This window comes from Pseudomassariella vexata (assembly GCF_002105095.1).
Source record: "Pseudomassariella vexata strain CBS 129021 chromosome Unknown BCR38scaffold_1, whole genome shotgun sequence".
NCBI classification, from domain to species: Eukaryota; Fungi; Ascomycota; class Sordariomycetes; order Amphisphaeriales; family Pseudomassariaceae; genus Pseudomassariella; species Pseudomassariella vexata.
The window spans coordinates 2,591,922-2,609,874 of record NW_024467956.1 but is presented as its reverse complement, the minus strand read 5'-3'; the positions used below and the strand labels follow the sequence as shown (position 1 = coordinate 2,609,874).

At 51.0% G+C, this 17,953-nt stretch overlaps 4 protein-coding genes across 4 annotated transcripts; 2 read left to right on the top strand and 2 right to left on the bottom strand.

Annotated features, from left to right (window-relative positions):
- Nucleotides 1–1,019: 1,019 nt before the first annotated feature.
- BCR38DRAFT_14281 (kinase-like domain-containing protein) lies at nucleotides 1,020–2,800 on the bottom strand. Its single transcript, XM_040853645.1, has 6 exons — nucleotides 2,582–2,800; nucleotides 2,340–2,509; nucleotides 2,188–2,271; nucleotides 1,785–2,133; nucleotides 1,327–1,725; nucleotides 1,020–1,243 (listed from the first exon to the last, which is right to left on the bottom strand). Exons 1-6 carry the CDS (start codon nucleotides 2,628–2,630, stop codon nucleotides 1,110–1,112), a joined length of 1,185 nt encoding a protein of 394 aa, XP_040721205.1. The 5' UTR covers nucleotides 2,631–2,800; the 3' UTR covers nucleotides 1,020–1,109.
- A 10,411-nt stretch (nucleotides 2,801–13,211) lies between these two features.
- BCR38DRAFT_14086 (elongator protein 2) lies at nucleotides 13,212–16,159 on the top strand. The gene is made up of 3 exons (XM_040853634.1): nucleotides 13,212–13,513; nucleotides 13,564–15,758; nucleotides 15,817–16,159. Exons 1-3 carry the CDS (start codon nucleotides 13,382–13,384, stop codon nucleotides 15,935–15,937), a joined length of 2,448 nt encoding a protein of 815 aa, XP_040721204.1. The 5' UTR covers nucleotides 13,212–13,381; the 3' UTR covers nucleotides 15,938–16,159.
- Nucleotides 16,160–16,248: 89 nt separating this feature from the next.
- On the bottom strand, nucleotides 16,249–16,675 carry BCR38DRAFT_404677 (uncharacterized protein; the record flags this gene model as incomplete). The annotated part of the gene is made up of 2 exons (XM_040857863.1): nucleotides 16,249–16,496; nucleotides 16,567–16,675. The coding sequence occupies 2 exons, from the start codon at nucleotides 16,673–16,675 to the stop codon at nucleotides 16,249–16,251; spliced, it is 357 nt and encodes a 118-aa protein (XP_040721203.1).
- Nucleotides 16,676–17,081: 406 nt separating this feature from the next.
- On the top strand, nucleotides 17,082–17,837 carry BCR38DRAFT_330973 (RF-1 domain-containing protein; the record flags this gene model as incomplete). The annotated part of the gene is made up of 2 exons (XM_040855012.1): nucleotides 17,082–17,282; nucleotides 17,367–17,837. 2 exons carry the CDS (start codon nucleotides 17,082–17,084, stop codon nucleotides 17,835–17,837), a joined length of 672 nt encoding a protein of 223 aa, XP_040721202.1.
- Between the last annotated feature and the right edge of the window lie 116 nt (nucleotides 17,838–17,953).

The following is a 17,953-nucleotide window of genomic DNA, read 5'->3' as shown; positions in this document are numbered from 1 at the left end:
GGTTGTGCAGTCTGAAGCTCAACACGCACCTACTATACATCTGGATCTTGATAATAGATCAGTCCAATCGCTCCGAGTACCTGATAATTATCATCCCTTTGTACAACTCATTCAGCCTCAACCGTAAACACTAGTTCGTTTTCCGTGAGATCACATAGACAAAAACACAAGCAAAGTTAGAACATATAGGAATGGGACGCGTAAGGCAACTCGAACATATCGGTTGAATTCGTCATCTGTCCAATCCATCAAAGCAGCGACAGCATCAGTCTCTTTCCTTTGCTGTCTGGGTCGGTATATCAGCCCTCCTTTTAGCTACCACCGTTGACTTTGCGCACTCTCACGTACGCCTTTGGGGGAGGGGGGAAAGAAAATCTTTTAAAAGTCATGCCGAGTTTACCTGAGGGTGACCAATTCCAGTATGCCACTGCTGCGAGAGAGACGGGGGGTACTAGCCCATCGTCAAGATATCCATGCTGCCTACTCCTTGCACATGCTGCCATTCCATGTCCGACGGCAGCGACCACAAAATAAGATATACGCCAAATCTGACCCCTTTTGACTGTTGTGGGGATCGTTTTCGGATGGCCAAAGCGGGTTCCAGCCGCCTTGTGGCCGTCCACCACAAGGATAACGTGAGTAATCGAACAAATTGAATAACAAAGCAGATGTCATCTCAATCATGCATAGAAGAAGTCTAAGAAGGTCCGGTGCCGTAGGTCCATCGGGGAGGGGGATTCCAGGTGCGGTGTAAAGCGGCTGCTCGTGTCACTAGAGCTGGGGGAGGGGGAGGGGGAGTGGGGTGGGGGGGTTTTGAGCATATTGGGTATCTCAAAACTCTTAGTGGCTGGAGCAAACACCCCTGCAATGCTTCCAAGCTGCAAATTCTCCTGGAAGTACCCGTTTCCTCCACAAGCTTTCAGGCGCATCCCCAAGTAGACCTGGGAAGCGCTCCGGTTCTTCGAATTCGCTGCTTCCAGTCATACATGGCCTCTGATGCGGGCTGCAAGTCACGAGCCATGTTGCCAGGCCCAGACAGTAAAACGAATGTTATAGGCCAACTCAAAACTTGTGGGTGAGTTGAAACAAAGCCGAATTCAGACCAGTTCTCAGTCTAGTTTCGCCATCATTTCCTGCTTCGTCATCGGCGTAAAGTTGTCGACGTCTAGGCCGCGAGACGTCAGTACGGTCCTGATATGTGGTGGCACTAGCTTGTTGTTGAGCTGCGGTGCTATGGACAATTCTAAACACCCGGTTAGCAAACCTGCTGCACACACAAAGCCTCCCACCCCGGACGAAGAAAACTGTGGTTGCGGCGAGACTTACCATGTCGCGTAAAGTCGAAGAGAGTTGGCAGATCCTTCAGGGTATTCGACGAGTGCCGGGAGTCTGGCAATTTCGTGCTTGGATCCCTGAGCTCGTCGAAGAAGGGATGCACCATGGCATCGATTGCCCCGAGACGTTCCGTCGGCGTGTACTCCAGAAGTCTGGCTATAAGATCCAAAGCGTTGCCGTCTGCCTTGCGGAAGACCTTGCTGAACGGGTGCGGCTTAATCTGCGGGAACTTGTGCTCCATGTAATTCGGGTTCATGGTGCGGATCTGTTCGCGGGTCGGTGTTCCCAGCACCTTGATGATCTCCACCAATTGATCAATGCCGGATTCTCCAGGGAAAAGCGGTTGTCCCAGCATGAGTTCCGCCATCACACAGCCTGTCGACCAAACGTCTGTCCACGCGGTTAGACTACACATGTTGTACAAACTTCGACAAAAATTCCCCACGTACCAATCTTTGTCGTATAGTTAGTGGCGCCAAAGATGAGCTCGGGTGCTCGGTAGTATCTTGAACAGATGTAGGAAACATTGGGCTCGTTTTCTACCAGAATCTTTGCGCTGCCGAAGTCGCACAACTTGAGGATGCCGGTATTGGGGTCTAGGAGTAGGTTTTGTGGCTTAATGTCACGGTGGCAAATGCCTTGTGAGTGGATGTAGGCTAGGGCTCGGAAGAGTTGGTAGATGTAGAGCTTGACTTCGAGGATGGGCATGGTCGACTTCATCTTGTTGAAGAATCGCGAAGCTCGGTAGACCGTCTCGGGCACAAACTCCTGCACCAGGTTCAGGTAAACTTCATCCTTCTGTTCCAAGTCAGCAAGCGTTCGCATGAATCAGAACATGAAATATCTGCTCACGCGTTCTCCATTCGAGTAGTAGAAGGCTTTCAGCTGAACGATGTTTGGGTGCCGAACGATGCGCATGATTTGCAGCTCGCGATTCTACAAGTGGCCGCGTCAGTAAGGTAGTACCAAGCCGGGAACCCCGAGCCCGTCGCTGAATACGTTACCTTGAATCGCTTATCCTGGAGGACGCGCTTGATGGCCGCATCTTCGCCAGATGGGGCAAGCTTGGTCTGGAAGACGACGCCGAACGAGCCATTGCCAACAATCTTGCACTGGGTGTACTGCAAGTCCCTGGTCTCGCCAGTCACTCCGTCTTGTACTTTCTCGCGGATGACTTCTGTGCTGTGGCTTAGTCTTTCGAGCGCTATAATATTGTTTCGCACTGGAGAAGGAAGGTTAGGCTCACCTCCCATGCGAAGGGTGTTGAAGGCCGCTGTTGGGCGGTTCTGTGCCATCTTGAAGGGCCGTTCAGGCTGTTACGAAGCAGTGAGGCGCCGGGGGGGAAGGGGGAGGAAGGGGGCGGGTCAGTCAACAGTATCTCGAGTTGTCAGCGAAATCTGGATTTACAAAGGTACGAAGGTGCGGTTCGTGACGCCGTGTTGGGCAATGGCTGAATGGAATTGGTGATATTGTTTTGCAATGGTGAGTCGTTGGTGGGTTATGATCCGATGGCGGTGCGAACCCTGTGAGCAGCCGGTGACGTTCAGGGTCCTCGCACTATGCTTTGGCTTGGGGGTAGGACCTTTCGTGTCGCAATTGACCAGTATAGCCCGCTTGTGCCTACAATCGTCACCTGTCAGGTGCCGCTGAATTGTCGAGTTAAACAATTGGGGTGGGTGGCTGTTGGTATGCTGCCGCTCTGCCGGAAGTGGGCTGAGTGGTTGTCAATGGCGGGTCTGAGACTGGAATCAACTCGCGCGAGGAATGTCGAGGGGTGCTTTCTGCTAAACTGATCGCCGCGAAGGGACCGGCGAGGTTTCCAACACGCTAGAGCTTAATTGCTTTTGCCAAGTCAGTAAATCTCTGTTGTGGTTCTGTCGAGGACCACGCAATGTGTGTTTGTGTGATGAATGGATGCGAATGAATGGAGAAAAATGACGGATGGACGGTTCTGCAACGGCGAGGGAGTGAGATGCAAAGTAAGAGAAGATTAGGGGCGGGGTGACCAAAGGTGGAGAACTTTGTTGAATGACGGATATGCTGCTGAGCGCCCAAGCCACCTCCGAAGGATGGTTATGTAATTTGGGTGTGAAGCTGGCAAGACTAGGAAGCTAGAGGGCAGTCGGGACGAGGGTGGTTTAGGGAACAGCCGAAATCATAATAATCCAAGCTGGCCCTAGGACAATTGGTGAAGCATTGGAGAAATTATGCGCGTTGGTGGGTGTGTGCATTTCGGGGGGAAGACGTTGGGAACAGCATCAAGTATACCCTATCTCTGGTCCAATGTACTCTCTTCTCTGGGGGCTGCTTCTCTTAGGCGAGACGCTGTCCTCCGCCACTCCGGCTGTCGCTCCTGCTCTGCCACAGAGCAGAGCGGGAAAAAATAGTAAAGAGTCAAATGACGAGCCATCCAATGCTGTATGGTGCGTGCATGCAGTAGTCTTGAGCTGCGGCATTCTGGCATTGGACGCTGCTCAAGTGCTGCTCTTCTCTTTGGGATCTGACTGAAATGGAATGTACTTGTACCCAAAATGAAGTACCGACCAACAAGCGAGCAAGCCAAACCACGATGGCTCTCGGCACAACGACGGCAGGCAGGAGCAGCCTGGTACGCATAGCGACCGTCCAGAGGGGTAGAGTACATGGAGCTGCGTCGATGGATAATGGCTAGATGGAGGACTGGAGCTCTCGAGGTGGTAGTGCACTTGACGTGATGCATCCCCAAAGGCATCCTTGGGGGCAATGAATGGGGCAAAAGGACAAGGCAATGAGGAAGCGAGGAGAAGCTAGTGAGCTGGCACTTACAAATAGTTGATGGAGCCAAAACGGTCGCGTTTGGGGACTGGTTCCTAACGTATGAGGTTTCTTGTAGGAACAATTTGCCGTGCAGTGACAGTGTCGAGTCCTCCAGTCGCAAAGAATAATTCGGGATGAGAGGGCTCGAAGTCGTCGAGGTTTGAGGTCGAGGAGTGGGAGGTCTGTCAAATGGCAAGGTCGGCGGCAGTAACAAGGACAAGATATCAAGGCGTAGCGTAGTTCCCAAGGGTTGCAAGAAAAGCGCGAATGAGGGGTAGGTCGGGCTTTTAAAAATGGTCTCGTCAAATGGCAGTCGGTCACCTGCCCACTTATACGGCACGATGAGCTGATGACGATCAGGTCCAACCAGCGCGCTGGAACTGGAAGCTGTGGATGCGAATACCTGCCCAATTTACTTTTTCGGGCTTTACAAGAATTGGCTACGCGTGCAGCGAAGTGATACAATCAACGATACAAATGATGAATTGCATAGAAATGCAGTGCTTTACAAAGTGGATGACGGGTCAAGCTACCTGCTAACTAACTTAACGATGGTGACGGCACGTTTCTCGTGACGTTTACTGTGCGGGTACTGGAGGATGAAGCAGCTCTTGAAGGAAGGTAGGGAAGTAATAAGATAGTTTTGTAGTTAAATCCGGTGGGGTCTATTTGTTGATTGGAGCTGAGCAACCTTACGTAGTTTGGGACGCAGTTCTTCTCCGACTTGCAACCTCATGCTAGCAGAATACCCTATGGTACTTGGGAAGGGGATCACTGGCTGAGGTAGAATAACAATTGATGGGACAATTTGTGAAGGGAAGAGCTGGCCCTTTGAATTGCTCCGCTCGACTCGTCAGAATAATCAATAGGGCCTTGGTGATTACCGTCAAATCCTTAGCAGCCTCCCAGTGAGGTCGTCTTTCTCGAACGATGTTGGCCCCTCCATAGCCCACTTCCAGGTTCGTATAAGTCTAACTTTGGGCACGGGACGCTTCTGAGTGACTCCATGAGCCCTTGACAGCCTCTTTCCTACCCTAGCATTCCAGACCTTTTCAGGACAAAGAAAACTAGTGGCGGCCAACATAAGGGCGGTATGGTGAGCAATTGACTAGCGGATGGGATCAAAGTCTTTGTCAGGTTGGCGCTCCAAGTCTTGTTTCTCGCTGGCCCGCCAAACAGCAGGGGGTTTGCTCATGTGCTCAATTTTGAGACGGGGGCAGTTTGCCGCTAGGACTCGGCAGCCGAACCCTGGAAGTCAAAAGTAGCATGGATGCCAATTTCAACCAAGCCCAGAATGTCATTGACCACCACCGGGTCCCTAGCCTCGAGATGAGGTTCTTCTATTATAAGCACGAGAGGCGAACCCATCAGTTCGAAGAGGGTAAATTCCAGGAAACTGACATCACGCTATTTTCTATTCCTGTGCTTGCTTATGGCCGCGTATAAGCGAGTTTTTTCATGATTGTAAACGCTGTCCTGGTTTTGGACTCTTCGCTAGACCTGCAGGTCGAACTTCTCAAGAGCTGATATAATGTCAACCATGAAGTAGCTACAATCAGAGGCGCAATCTTGGAAATCGGCAGCCTGTTAGAGGCCAGGATTCAGATGGGTTGGATTAACCCAAATGTTTGTTTCAGGTAACAAGGCGCAGCTAGTAAAAGGCGTCCAGAGTCCCAGACACCTAACCCATGAATGATGCTCAGATGGAGCCCCTCGATGAACTATCATCGACAATCTGGAGCCGGATATCAAGATCGAAAGCCTACGACGCTTGCAGCTGAATATATGTCATACTTAGTAGATGAATATTGGCTCTGTTGACACAGCCATTTACAGCCAAGTTATTGAAGTACTTAAGTACGGTCACCATGATTTCCTACACGGGCAGAGCTGTGATGAATAGATCATAGATGCATCCTTTCATCGCAGTGATCCACAACGAGTCCTGCAACCCCTCGTTTTTTTGGCTCGAGCTCCCCAGAGTCCACCCAACCATCATTGCTGCCCCTGCTCGGCTGCCCCGCATCTGAATTGAATCTCCGGAAAGAGCGAGCATCGAAGCTCCATCTACGATTCTGTCGCCATCGGACTAATAATCATCGATGCAGCACGTGAAGCCCTCAATCAATAATTGTACGGATACACATTCCGTTCGTTCACTTCGAAGTCAGGTGCCCATGAATACAGGAAGACACAGTTATTCCGCTAGGCGACAGGCGAGAATCTCCGAGTCATCTCTCTACCCTCGTCGGATGGAGCCACCAATCTTGGACTTCACTGGTTAATGGAGCTGCCGGCTCACAACCCCAGCCAAGCCGGGCAAATCCCTGTGAGTGCTCAATGCGTCGTCAGACTTCAAAGCGACATCACGGCTATATATTTTTTGTCATCCATCAGTCGTCATTCCAGCACGTCCTAGGCTCGCCCAATGATCCAAGCTCCCCTCCTCCAGCTAGCTCCAGCCTCATGGTGACAAGGTCTCGACTTTGAAGGCTTGTTGGCTTGTGATCCTCATAAGGTCTAGGCTCTTGTTTGTCCGCTACCTTGTTCACCGCTGCCGGAATAGTCCTCACTATGCAAATGAGGATGAGGCTCTCCCAGCTGTAGATCCACCCACTTATTGAGTACGACAAGAGTTCCAGGAACGTGATCACCCTTCTGCTATCTGCATCGGTCAAGATCCAAAAACTCACATGTCGGTTTCAACACCTCAGACCTTGTGGGTACATCATACAGCTTGCATGCAAGACCTGCTGCGGATTCCATGTCTGAGTGGCTCTTTTCTGGATACGGATTTGGTCATGAGACCCTCCGGTTATTACGCTAGCCGCAAACTTTCGCTCTTACCTGTAGTTGTGCGCATTCGAGAGAAATTCCAAGTTGAATACCACCCACGGCCGGCCTTTTTCATCACCCTCGTCAACCCGAAGTGCTGCTCATCTCAGCTGGTGCTTGATGGGAGCCGCCATTACAAGGCTTGCTATTGGACACCACCTCGCTCGCATCGTTTAGGCTACTTCGTCGCTTCAGCCAGTCTTTGTCGGAGACTCACGCATCTCCATGAAGTTACAGGTGCATTGTCTAGCGGCTAGTTGGACCACACAGAGGTGAGAATGAAAATATCGACATGGTGGCAACGACTGTTGTCGAAAACCACTCCTCCAGCGCGTGGTGTTCGCGAGCTGCAACCCCTAGCTGCCAAGCCGATTGCTTGCTTAACCTTGATTGGCGGCGTTATAGGCGAGTGTCAATCCAGGTTTCCTTCACCGGTCTCAAAGAAAGCATTAGGTACGCTGGCCGCCAGAATTTGCTTCACCCCCTCGGCGCGTCTGCTGGTATTTTGCGATGATGTCCTTAAATGCTGCCGAGCTTGCCAACCGACCCCCTGACTCGGCGGCTCCCAATGCGGTTGCCAATGGGGCGTGGACCGACAGAGCCGCAGCCAGCAGAACCCACTGCCATAGCCAAATCTGCCAGCCACGTGAGGTCTTTCATGCCAAGGAAGCTCAAATTGCAATTCAACGCGATCCACTTGGTCAAGATAAAGGGCGTGAAGCTATCTCGGCTTACCGCCGTATGGTCCAAGCATCCCCGGGTGTGTACAGACGGCTCGGGAGACGAACACATGGCATTTGCAAACGGCCGGTCCTGGTCTGGAATCTGTGCAAGATTGGGGGTTTTCCGTTCCCGCCCTGTCACTTTGTCGAAGCGCGGGATGACATCTCAAGACTTTTGTAGTGAGGCACAGATCTCAACAGATAGCTAGCTTCCTTTGGGAGCCCTACGTCAGCTTGGCTTACGAGTTTGCTTGTCCCAAGATAGTTGCTCCACGCGGTACGAAGACTTTTGTGTCACACAAGCTTGATTCAGCCGATACAATCCGCCGCCATGTCACGATGTTCAAAGGCACGGCCGCAAAGTCGATCCTCCAAAGCCAGTCTCGATTGTTCTTCTCCCCGAGCACGTGAGAGCTGCAACCGGCACACGCTTCTCTTGTTGAACTCACGACAGCTCTATGCGATACCCTGCATGGAGCCTGTTCCGTCGCCGCAACTAGGACGCAATATATCCCGCCTGTTCTTATATTATTTCTCGTGTTGCAATTTGCATCGATCTGGTCAGGGCCAGACTTTTCAGTCTACCCTGACTTATTACGAGGGCCCGGCGGATAGATGCAGTCGATCGGAGTCGTCACTTCATTTTACAGCCGAGCGATGGGCGCACGGACGCTGTCGACCTTGACGGTGGGCCTCTTCATACATGGAATTATAATAACCTCTTTTAAACAGATGCAATGCAGGGGACTTTCCTCAAGGCCATCATTCGACATTCAATACCGATGATTATTACCAGAGGTCAAAACCACGCGAAATGGATCCTCTCGCCTCTCGGATGCTCGCATGCTTCCATATACAGAAACATGCACGGTGGTTTCACCAGATACTCCATACGGCACGTTTCAATGTGATGTCTCCCTCCAGAGTATCGCCTGGGATATTGGTCCCAATTCAGTACTTCAGGGCAAATTTAGAGCCACAAAAGGCCAACGGGACCAACTGAAGAGAACTGGCATACACGGAATATCGGATAAGAAAGCCGCCCCTGATCAACTTGAGTCAATTCGGTGTAATCGACCGATGTCTCGCAATGTTTGCAGGTATGGGGCTATATATTCGCATCAATTTTGCACATGCTCAGATTGGCCCCTCGTACTACCGTCAACAAATCTTGAATGCAAGATACAACATGGTGGCATGATACTCTCTCAAGGCCTGTGTTACCGCTGCCACTGTAACTTCTATTCACTCTTTCTGTCTTCCTGGTGGTAATGTCCCATGACACAACTCCGAACGGGCAAACTCCTTCGTCAATGAGAAGGAAAAGCCTGCGTGACACCCACAGACGGTCATGTTACTACTACCACCATGACGGCATGGCCCTAATTCCACAGACCAACCGCAATAAGCGAGACAACAAGCTTTACAGGTGTTGCGAAGAAGGTATGGCATTCTGCAGCTGCCCACCCAGTCTCACTTTCAAGTGTAACCCCGCGCTTGTAACCGAAACAACTCTTCAGGTGCATTGTCTTGTCAGGCTAACCATGGACGGTTTGGTGTGAAGATGTGTATTTGATCATTTGAGTGACCAGTATGACATCAGTAGGATTGGCGAAAGGTGGCATACGCTATTTACCACTCAATACAACGCAGTCACACAAGGCGGCGTTCAGCACCACATGGAACTTCTACTCCTACAGCATGCGGGAAGGCCATCGACAACTGAGCTCACTCTATGCAACACTTTTCAATCCCGGCGAGGAGCTCTAAATAGGTGAAATACACCGCATGCAATGAACGCACACCTCAAGCTGCTCGCTTAGTTACTCCCACAACGCCAGAAGTTGTTAAGTCTTGTCACATTCTTCAAAATACTATGCTTGGCCTCCGAAAGTGGTGCTCGAGTCATGAAGAGAGACGTTGATCGAAGGGCGACAGCCTCTGGGTCTTCGATCGATTTAGCCACCATTGAGTTTGGTCGAAACAGTGGAAAGATTCCGCGTTGCTCCCGGCAGTATCACTGTATATATGACACGAACGTTTGGTAACGAGGCCATCATATCCCAGTGTGAATGCTTCCCATCATTACCCATGGGCCAACTTGGTCAACAGGGTCCAATGGCTTGAGATATGAAAATATCGAGAATTCCGTGGAAACAGTGATCATGACAAATTTAGATATGGTACTACATAGCCGATACAAGCTTTTCTGATTTAATTAATTATACTCGTCGGCTGATGCTATTCTCAGAACATCGATCACCCAGGGTTGACCACCCCTGGCGAGGAACCATCCGAACTCTACCCACAACTGAATGGGTTACAAGGAACCGTGACATTCCTACCTCATCCCTGGCAGGCCTCATATCGGGGGTTATACCGCACGGCACTTCCCTGGGTCATTGTAGACCAATTGATTTGGGCGATCTTGAACATTCCCAGGTCTTCTAAGTCCAATCGTTCTTCACCAGATTACCATGCACGCATTGGAACTCGACAAGCCTGGCACACCGGAAAACAAGCGGCGGCAGATTTTAATATGTGATTGAAAAAGTCAATGTTGCTTCCGAGCTCCCCCAAAGAGGAGCAGAGATGTTACGAGATTCGCTCTGATTCGCAGGGTATTCTTCAATTAGCTTGGGCACCCTCACATGGCGGGGCTCTACTACGTATATGATATCTGATAACTTTGTGGATCTTCGGAGCTATATGTCACGGGAAACTGCTTATTAGGATTGACGTTGGTTTGGGGGGAAGCAGGATATCAGGCTCGTCCTCATCAGAAAGTCATTCTCACAATAATACATTCCCCATGGCCAATAAGACCTGTCCTGGCCTGGCCTGACACACACGTCAGCACCGCAGGTGATCGACCTCGGCTGCAACGGAAGAGCTACGAGTGGCTTTGGGGAAGTAGCAATCTACCTATCTACATTACAAGCGCCAGCTTCAAGGCAGCTTCCACATGCGGGAGGGAGCTGCAGAGCCTTTCTCATGAGGGATGGAGCATTGGGAGCTTTGAGATATCAGAAACTTCCGTCGATTCTGATTGTTTTTGTCAGGGGGTTGCGAATTCTACTTACCACATACGAGGACATATAATTCCTTAGAGGTTGGCACGAGATCTATCGACAAGGAAAGGAGGAATAATCTGATTTCCCCATTCGGCCAGGTGCATGAGAGGTGATATGTATGGGCGGCATGCTGCGGTCAATGGGTGAGCTAGCCAGCCTCTGCAGTAAAAGCTTTGTCTCTCTTTCGTTTATCGGCGGCGCCACGGTTGGTCATTGTCTGCATGTTCCTGGCGAGCCATCTGGCTAGTTCTAGCCGCTCATTGATGCCAGGAACGCATATGCATCCATGTCATCTGCTGAACGCCGGACGGGTCAACTATTATATATGAACCGCCACTGGACGTCTAGTGGTCCGCAAGAGAAGCTGTCTGGGCATTTTTATTTTGTCGTGGCACCTATATCTGTGTGTCTCATGCCATAGGTATGTGGGCTGCCATTTGTGTCGGGCCTGTTGCTCTTGCTTACTGACGCATGCGTTCACCGTTCCACAGGTCGGGGCTAACTTGGCTCTCACTAGGCGGATGCTGGGCTTTCATTATAGCCCATTACGTTATTGGTTCCTCGACAAATACATACGCAGGTTGGATCGAAAAAGCAAAGATTTGCTATTTCTACGGGGTGTGCTTGTTTCTTCCTTCTCATTTCCCCCCTTCTTTGAAGAACGTCTTGTTTCGCGGTTCGCCTCGTCTTTATGCCAACGCCACACATACTGCCGGGCGGCCCGGTATCGATCTACGCTGGAATGGTGGTATTTACAGCCCGTTTCTGCAACTGATACTGATACTTGTGTAACCTTCCTAGATCAGACCTCGCGTGTGCTTAGACACTCGAATATGTCATGGCTACGATCCCTACAATCGTTAACTCGTTCGTATCCAAAATCTGGAGCCCAGAAAATAAACATCATGGCCTACGGATCATATAGACTTAACAGCAAGGCCAGGACCGAGGAGAATCATGTTAAAAGACATGCCTTGTATCGGCATAGAAAAGCACAAGCCAACTTCAAATGCCATATTGGTGTTGCATGCGGTTCGTTTCCGTATATCTGAGATCAAACCTCCCACAAACTACTGGTGTGTCTTCACTAGGTGGGATGGCCAAATATTCGTCCGTCCTTGAAGTCACCAAGAGGCCGAGTAGCAGGATCTTCAGAAGAGTTAAGTCAGTTACACAACAATTTATAAACCCGTAAACCCGCCCTTGTAGCACAATATCCCTGCAGTGCTTTTTATTCTTTTTGCTCCAGCATTAGTATGCTATCTGGTTCTTTCGTCACAACTCGATAATCTACGACTTCTGACTAACGCATGCTTCCTGTCAAGCATGGGAAATCGTACAACCTTCTCACCCTGACATAAAACACAGCTGATTGTCTTCTTACCTCATGTAGGATTCGTTTCCCGGGTTTACAAAGGCCTGAAACGTACCGCACATTTAGCAGACTTTTGAGTAACACGAGCTTGTCATTTGAACAAAACCTGCCCCGTTTGCTCGGGTGTCCAGGCTCGAAAGTTGTAGTGACGACCTTTCTGGCTTGAACGGTTAAATCGGTGATTCGAGCCATCTCCTATGTATGTCGAATAACGTTTATTTGAGAGCGTTCTTATCTATAGATTCCTGTGGCATGGCCCAATTCCAATAGACATGGGCATGTGAGGGCGTCATCTTGACGTGTGTTGCCCGGGTGATAGTCATGGCGCAGAACCAGCATGGTTCTTTGCTACATCCGACGCAATCGAAGAGCTTACCGAGACAAACTGAGGATTTCCCGCAGCAGAAATGGTGCATGAGCTGAATTTCAAATGGGTTACTTGATCTAGCCAGCCCTTTTCTTTTGGGTTCCTGCCGAACAGCACTGGCCGCAGTGGTGTGATGTACAATTCCGTGTTCTGCTCCTTGAGGAGTCTGACATCTGGTTGAGCCATCCAGCGACTTGAATTTCTCGGATATCTGACGCCGAAAGACGGGAAATATCTTTTAGTTCGAGCAACGCTATGCGAAAGGAGTACGACGGTCTGTTGAGGAGCTCAGATCGAAACTAAAGCAGACTGTTGACGGCTTTTGAGGTTCTGGCAAGTCGCTCAACACTCCCTAGAGTACCGAAAACGTGATTCTTCTTGGGTATTGGAAATGCAGCTTCAATCGCTTTTCTGAGCCCACCATCTCCCTTTACTACCCCTGAGGCTTTCCCAAGGAAATCGGGGATGTCATGCTTAGTGTATGAATTTAACGAGCATAACACCTCCCCAGTAGATTGAAAGATGCATGGCTCTATAACATTTCACATCGCCATGTGTTTGGCTTGACACGGGGAAAGTAGCTGAAACAACATAGCCATCTGTCTATGTCCCAAATGCTCATGATAACACAATGATATAGGTGCATGCCTTTGCCTGGTTCTTAAAACGGATATTGTGACAAAAACTGTAAATCTACATGTAAGTCATGTTTATAGTAGGAACACCTGACAAATGATGCTGGCAGCTGGCAGTCATACTTCACACCAAATTCTAGGTCGAAGCAATTGTGCAAGCTCGACAACCAATCACGACGGCCATTTTCCTATGACCCAAAAATTCCAGATTCATTCCCCGATGACAAGAAATCAATCTGATCATGAACGAAGCCAGTATTGGCGTTGAGTACCTCTCGGTAGGTGCCAATAGGCAAACTGCCGTTGCCGACTGGAACGAAAACGGTATCGTTGCCTTTGGCGCCGATTCGAACGTCGCCCTCTGGCAGCCCAGCGTAAGTAGCTCGTTTCGATGAACGAGCACTGATACTTATTAAGTCCACAGAGTTCTGTACCAAAGGGTGTCACAAGTCTGTTAAATGGCCATAAAGAAACTGTCAAAGCTGTCAAATTCCTTCCTCGGGCAGAGGGTGAGACCGAGTCATATCTCCTCACTGCAGCTGATGACCAGCAACTGAAGGTCTGGAAGTTGGGGCGAGATGGCTCTGTATCATGCATTCAGACAATACATGAACATACGGCGGCTATCAACTGCATAGCGACCTTGCGGGACCGTGTCCAACGAGAGCCTAGGATATTTGCCACCGGAGCCGCCGATGCCTCAATCAAGCTCTGGAGTTTTGAAGCTGGGGAGGCTCGACTTTTACAGACAATCAGGACGACGCCGAAATTTTTCCCTCTTTGCATAGCACTGAGTAACCTGAATGAAGCTGGCGATGCCCTGGTGCTTGCCGCCGCAGGCACTAGGGATATTGTCCAGGTATTTGTCGCAGACTCGGTCTCCGCGCCCAAATTTGAACTTCAAGCTACACTTTCAGGCCACGAAGGCTGGTTGAGATCTCTTGACTTTATTTTTGAAAGAAGTGGGCTCCAGAGCGATCTCATCCTGGCCTCTGCTAGTCAAGACAAGTATGTTCGTCTCTGGCGATTCCACCAGGGCGAGGAGCTGCCGACAGCACCGACGAACGGCGCCGACCCAACCATGGGTGCAGGTGCGTTCCTGCCAGGCAAATCCCCCTCCAACAAAGCTCACCGCCTGAGGGTGGCTGGCAACGATTTCTCTGTCACATTTGAGGCGCTTTTACTTGGTCATGATGATTGGATATACAGCGCCAAATGGTTCTCAAACCCCGATGGCGAGAAATTGCAACTGCTCTCCACTTCAGCAGATAACACGCTCGCAATTTGGGAAGCAGATCCCTCATCAGGGATTTGGGTCACTACAGTGCGACTTGGGGAGATCAGTCGAGAGAAGGGAGCCACCACCGCGACAGGAAGCACTGGCGGTTTCTGGACGGGCCTGTGGTCTCCCGATGGGAACTCCGTGGTATGCCTGGGCCGGACTGGAAGTTGGAGACGATGGGACTACAGCGGAAATAGTGACCAGTGGATGCCAAACATCGGTACCAGTGGGCATACTAAGTCCGTCACGGGGATTGCGTGGTCCAAGAACGGAGACTATCTACTTTCTACGAGTACTGACCAGACAACACGGCTTCATGCGCGATGGAAAACAGATGCCGGGAACAAATCATGGCACGAGATGGCTAGACCGCAGATCCACGGCTACGATCTGAACTGCATAGACTCCATCGGATCGTCGCAATTCGTCTCTGGCGCCGACGAGAAGTTGATGCGCGTATTTGCTGAGCCCAAGGCAGTAGCGAAGCTCCTGAACCGCCTGTGCGACATTGGCGATTCAAACATCGATGAAATGCCCGACGCCGCCAACATGCCCGTGCTGGGACTTTCCAATAAAGCCATCGAGGCAGTGGACGACGATCAAGAAATCCAAACTGCCAACCCCGAGAAAGACCGCGAAGCCCTCGACCCCGGGTCCATGGTACGAAAATCCGTTTTGGAAATCGACCACCCGCCCTTAGAGGACAGCCTTTCGCGGCACACGCTCTGGCCCGAAGTCGAAAAGCTCTACGGCCACGGATACGAGATCTCATGTTTGGGGGTGAGCCACGATGGCACGCTAATAGCCAGCGCGTGTAGGGCGACTTCCATCAACCACGCTGTCATTAGGATCTTCGAGACGGACCGGTGGACCGAGGTCAAACCGCCCCTATCCGCACACACTCTGACCGCGACTCGTCTTAGGTTCTCGGCCGATGACAGACACTTGTTGAGTGTTGGCCGAGATAGACAATGGGTTGTTTTCGAAAGAGATGGCGATGACAAGGCGAGCTATAAGCTCTTGCAGGCGAACCCAAAGGGCCACTCGAGGATGATCCTAGATGCCGCCTGGGCTCCGGCAAGTGACTCAATTGTGTTCGCGACTGCGGGCCGAGACAAGCAGATCAAGGTATGGAGAAAGGGGGCCTCGGACGCAACGATAACTTGTGTGACTACTATACCGGGCACACATCCGGTGACAGCGGTCGACTTCCTGCCGCGCAAGACCGAGGACGGAAAGCTTGTACTCACCGCTGGATACGAAGAAGGGAAGATTTCGATTCATCTTATTGAGGCGGCAAGCCTCAAAGTGATATCAAGTACGCCCCTGAAACAGGAGTAAGTAATCCCTTCGATGCGCTTAGCTTTGAATACCCCAATACTCACATGATAGTAGACTCTGCCTCGCAAAGGCTGTAACGCAGCTCTCCTGGCGACCAGGTACTGAGAACAATGAGCTAGCGATAGCGGGCGAAGACGCCTCATTGAGGGTGTATTCGTTTTCCACCACTACGTGAAAACAGCTACAAAATAGACATTATTCTTGGAAACCGTAATTCCTGTCCCCGTCTCAGACCCGCGAAATCTCTCTGCGGAACTCTACACCTTGAACGCCGGCTCAATGCCATTCCAATGTCATACCACTGTTCGCAAACAATTATAGCCCCACCGCCTATTTCAAGCACATGCATCATAGGTTTAGGGTGAGTATTAGTCGTCACCGGCCTTATCGTCATCTGTACAGTCTCCCGCGCCCAGAAACAGCTCATTTCCATATCGAACTTTTCCCAGAACAAGTACCCTACACCCCCTTCCCTCCTATCGTTAATTACAACTCCCTCACCAAACCCTCCACCGTTTCCGCAGCGCTGTCCGCCGTAGAAGTAGCCAGCTTCTCAACCGTCTGCTGCATCGCCACAGCGCCGTTCTTGGCCAGCCCACCCAGCACGTGCTCGACGCCGCTATCGTCGCCGTAGGCATAGAAGAGGGCGCGGTTCAGCACGAAGACGATGTGTTGCGGGAGGTAGAGCATGGTGGCGATGATAGTCAGGCTGAAGAGGAGGAAAACGACAGACCCTGGTCATAGGACCGTTAGAAACTGTCGCTATGAAAAGAAAGGGGTGGTGGCATGATATATGTAACTTACAGAAGACGAATTTCTCAATCGGTGTAAAGATATAGACACCAAAGGTGACTTCGATCTGATACTGCTTGAGCCGGAGCCAGCGGCCGAGAGATTGGAGGGATGTCGACATGGTTGCGATTGTGTTTATGGATATTGTATGGTTTGGTACCGGGTGGAAACGGAGTATACGTTTGGTTCTTAACTGTGTTCGTATCTACGGGCAGGTTCGTAGGCGGAAGTCGTCGTTCAACGTCAGTAAAATTAAGATAAACTCAACTCTCGAGACGACCGCGTCCAGAGTTCAAGCGACCCGTCCCACTAGGGCCAATAGGAGTCGTCTTCCAAGATCCCTTGGCCTGTGCACTCAAAGTCCATTCGCAATTTCCATGTCGGCAACTTGGAATCGCATGGGCCGATATATTTATTTGTTTTATCCATTGGCTTGCATGTCAAACCAAGACGGACGGGCATTGCGAAGACGACGCCTCGTAACTTTGCAGCCGCCTCGCCATGGAGGTCAATTGCTGTAGATGACAATGCTACGCGCCATCGTTGCCTCGACCGCCCGCCATGCCGTGAAACTCGTTGCAGTACCGGCGCTGCCATTGCGGCGCAACTTCTCAACCGTCTCCTTCCTCTCCAAGGGCGTCAACCATCCCCCGCGACCCAAACCCCCACCGGAGACCGAAATCGATGAATCCTTCCTCAAGGGTAGCGGGCCGGGTGGGCAGAAGATCGTAAGTTCCATCCTCATGTTCCCCTACGTAACCCTCGCGTCTCTTGTTCCATCTAGAACTAACCACCCGCCCCGTTATACACAGAACAAAACCAACTCGGCCGTCCAACTCATCCACCGCCCCAGCGGCCTAGTCATCAAATGCCAAGAGACGCGCTCGCGGTCGCAGAACCGCAAGATCGCCCGGCAGCTACTGGCCGACAAGCTTGATGACCTGACGCACGGCGACCAGAGCCGCGCTGCCATTGTGAGCGAGTTCAAGCGGAAGAAGCGTGCCAGCTCTGCCAAGAAGAGCAGGCGCAAGTACCGGAAGCTTGAAGACGAGAAGAAGGCGGGTGCGTTCGCAGGAGAAGAAGAGCAGGGGGAGGAGAGCGAGGGTGAAGAGAAGGAAGGCGAGGATGTGAACGAGACTGTTTTGAGGGATGTCGACGAGTCAATTCAGACAGATACTGACGAGGTGACGCCTGAGGTAGCTACTAAGGTGGCTATTGAGGAGGACAAGAAAGAGAACATGGATGCGGTTCTTGTCGTAAGCGGGAGATTGTCGCGCTCGTGAACAAGGCTGTCAAGGGGGTAGAGGGGACGCTACAAGAGAGGGTAGCAAGGACGAGTTGCAAGGGGCTCTGAATAACTAGATAGAGCGGGGGCGAAGCGGAAGTTCAAGGATCTGGT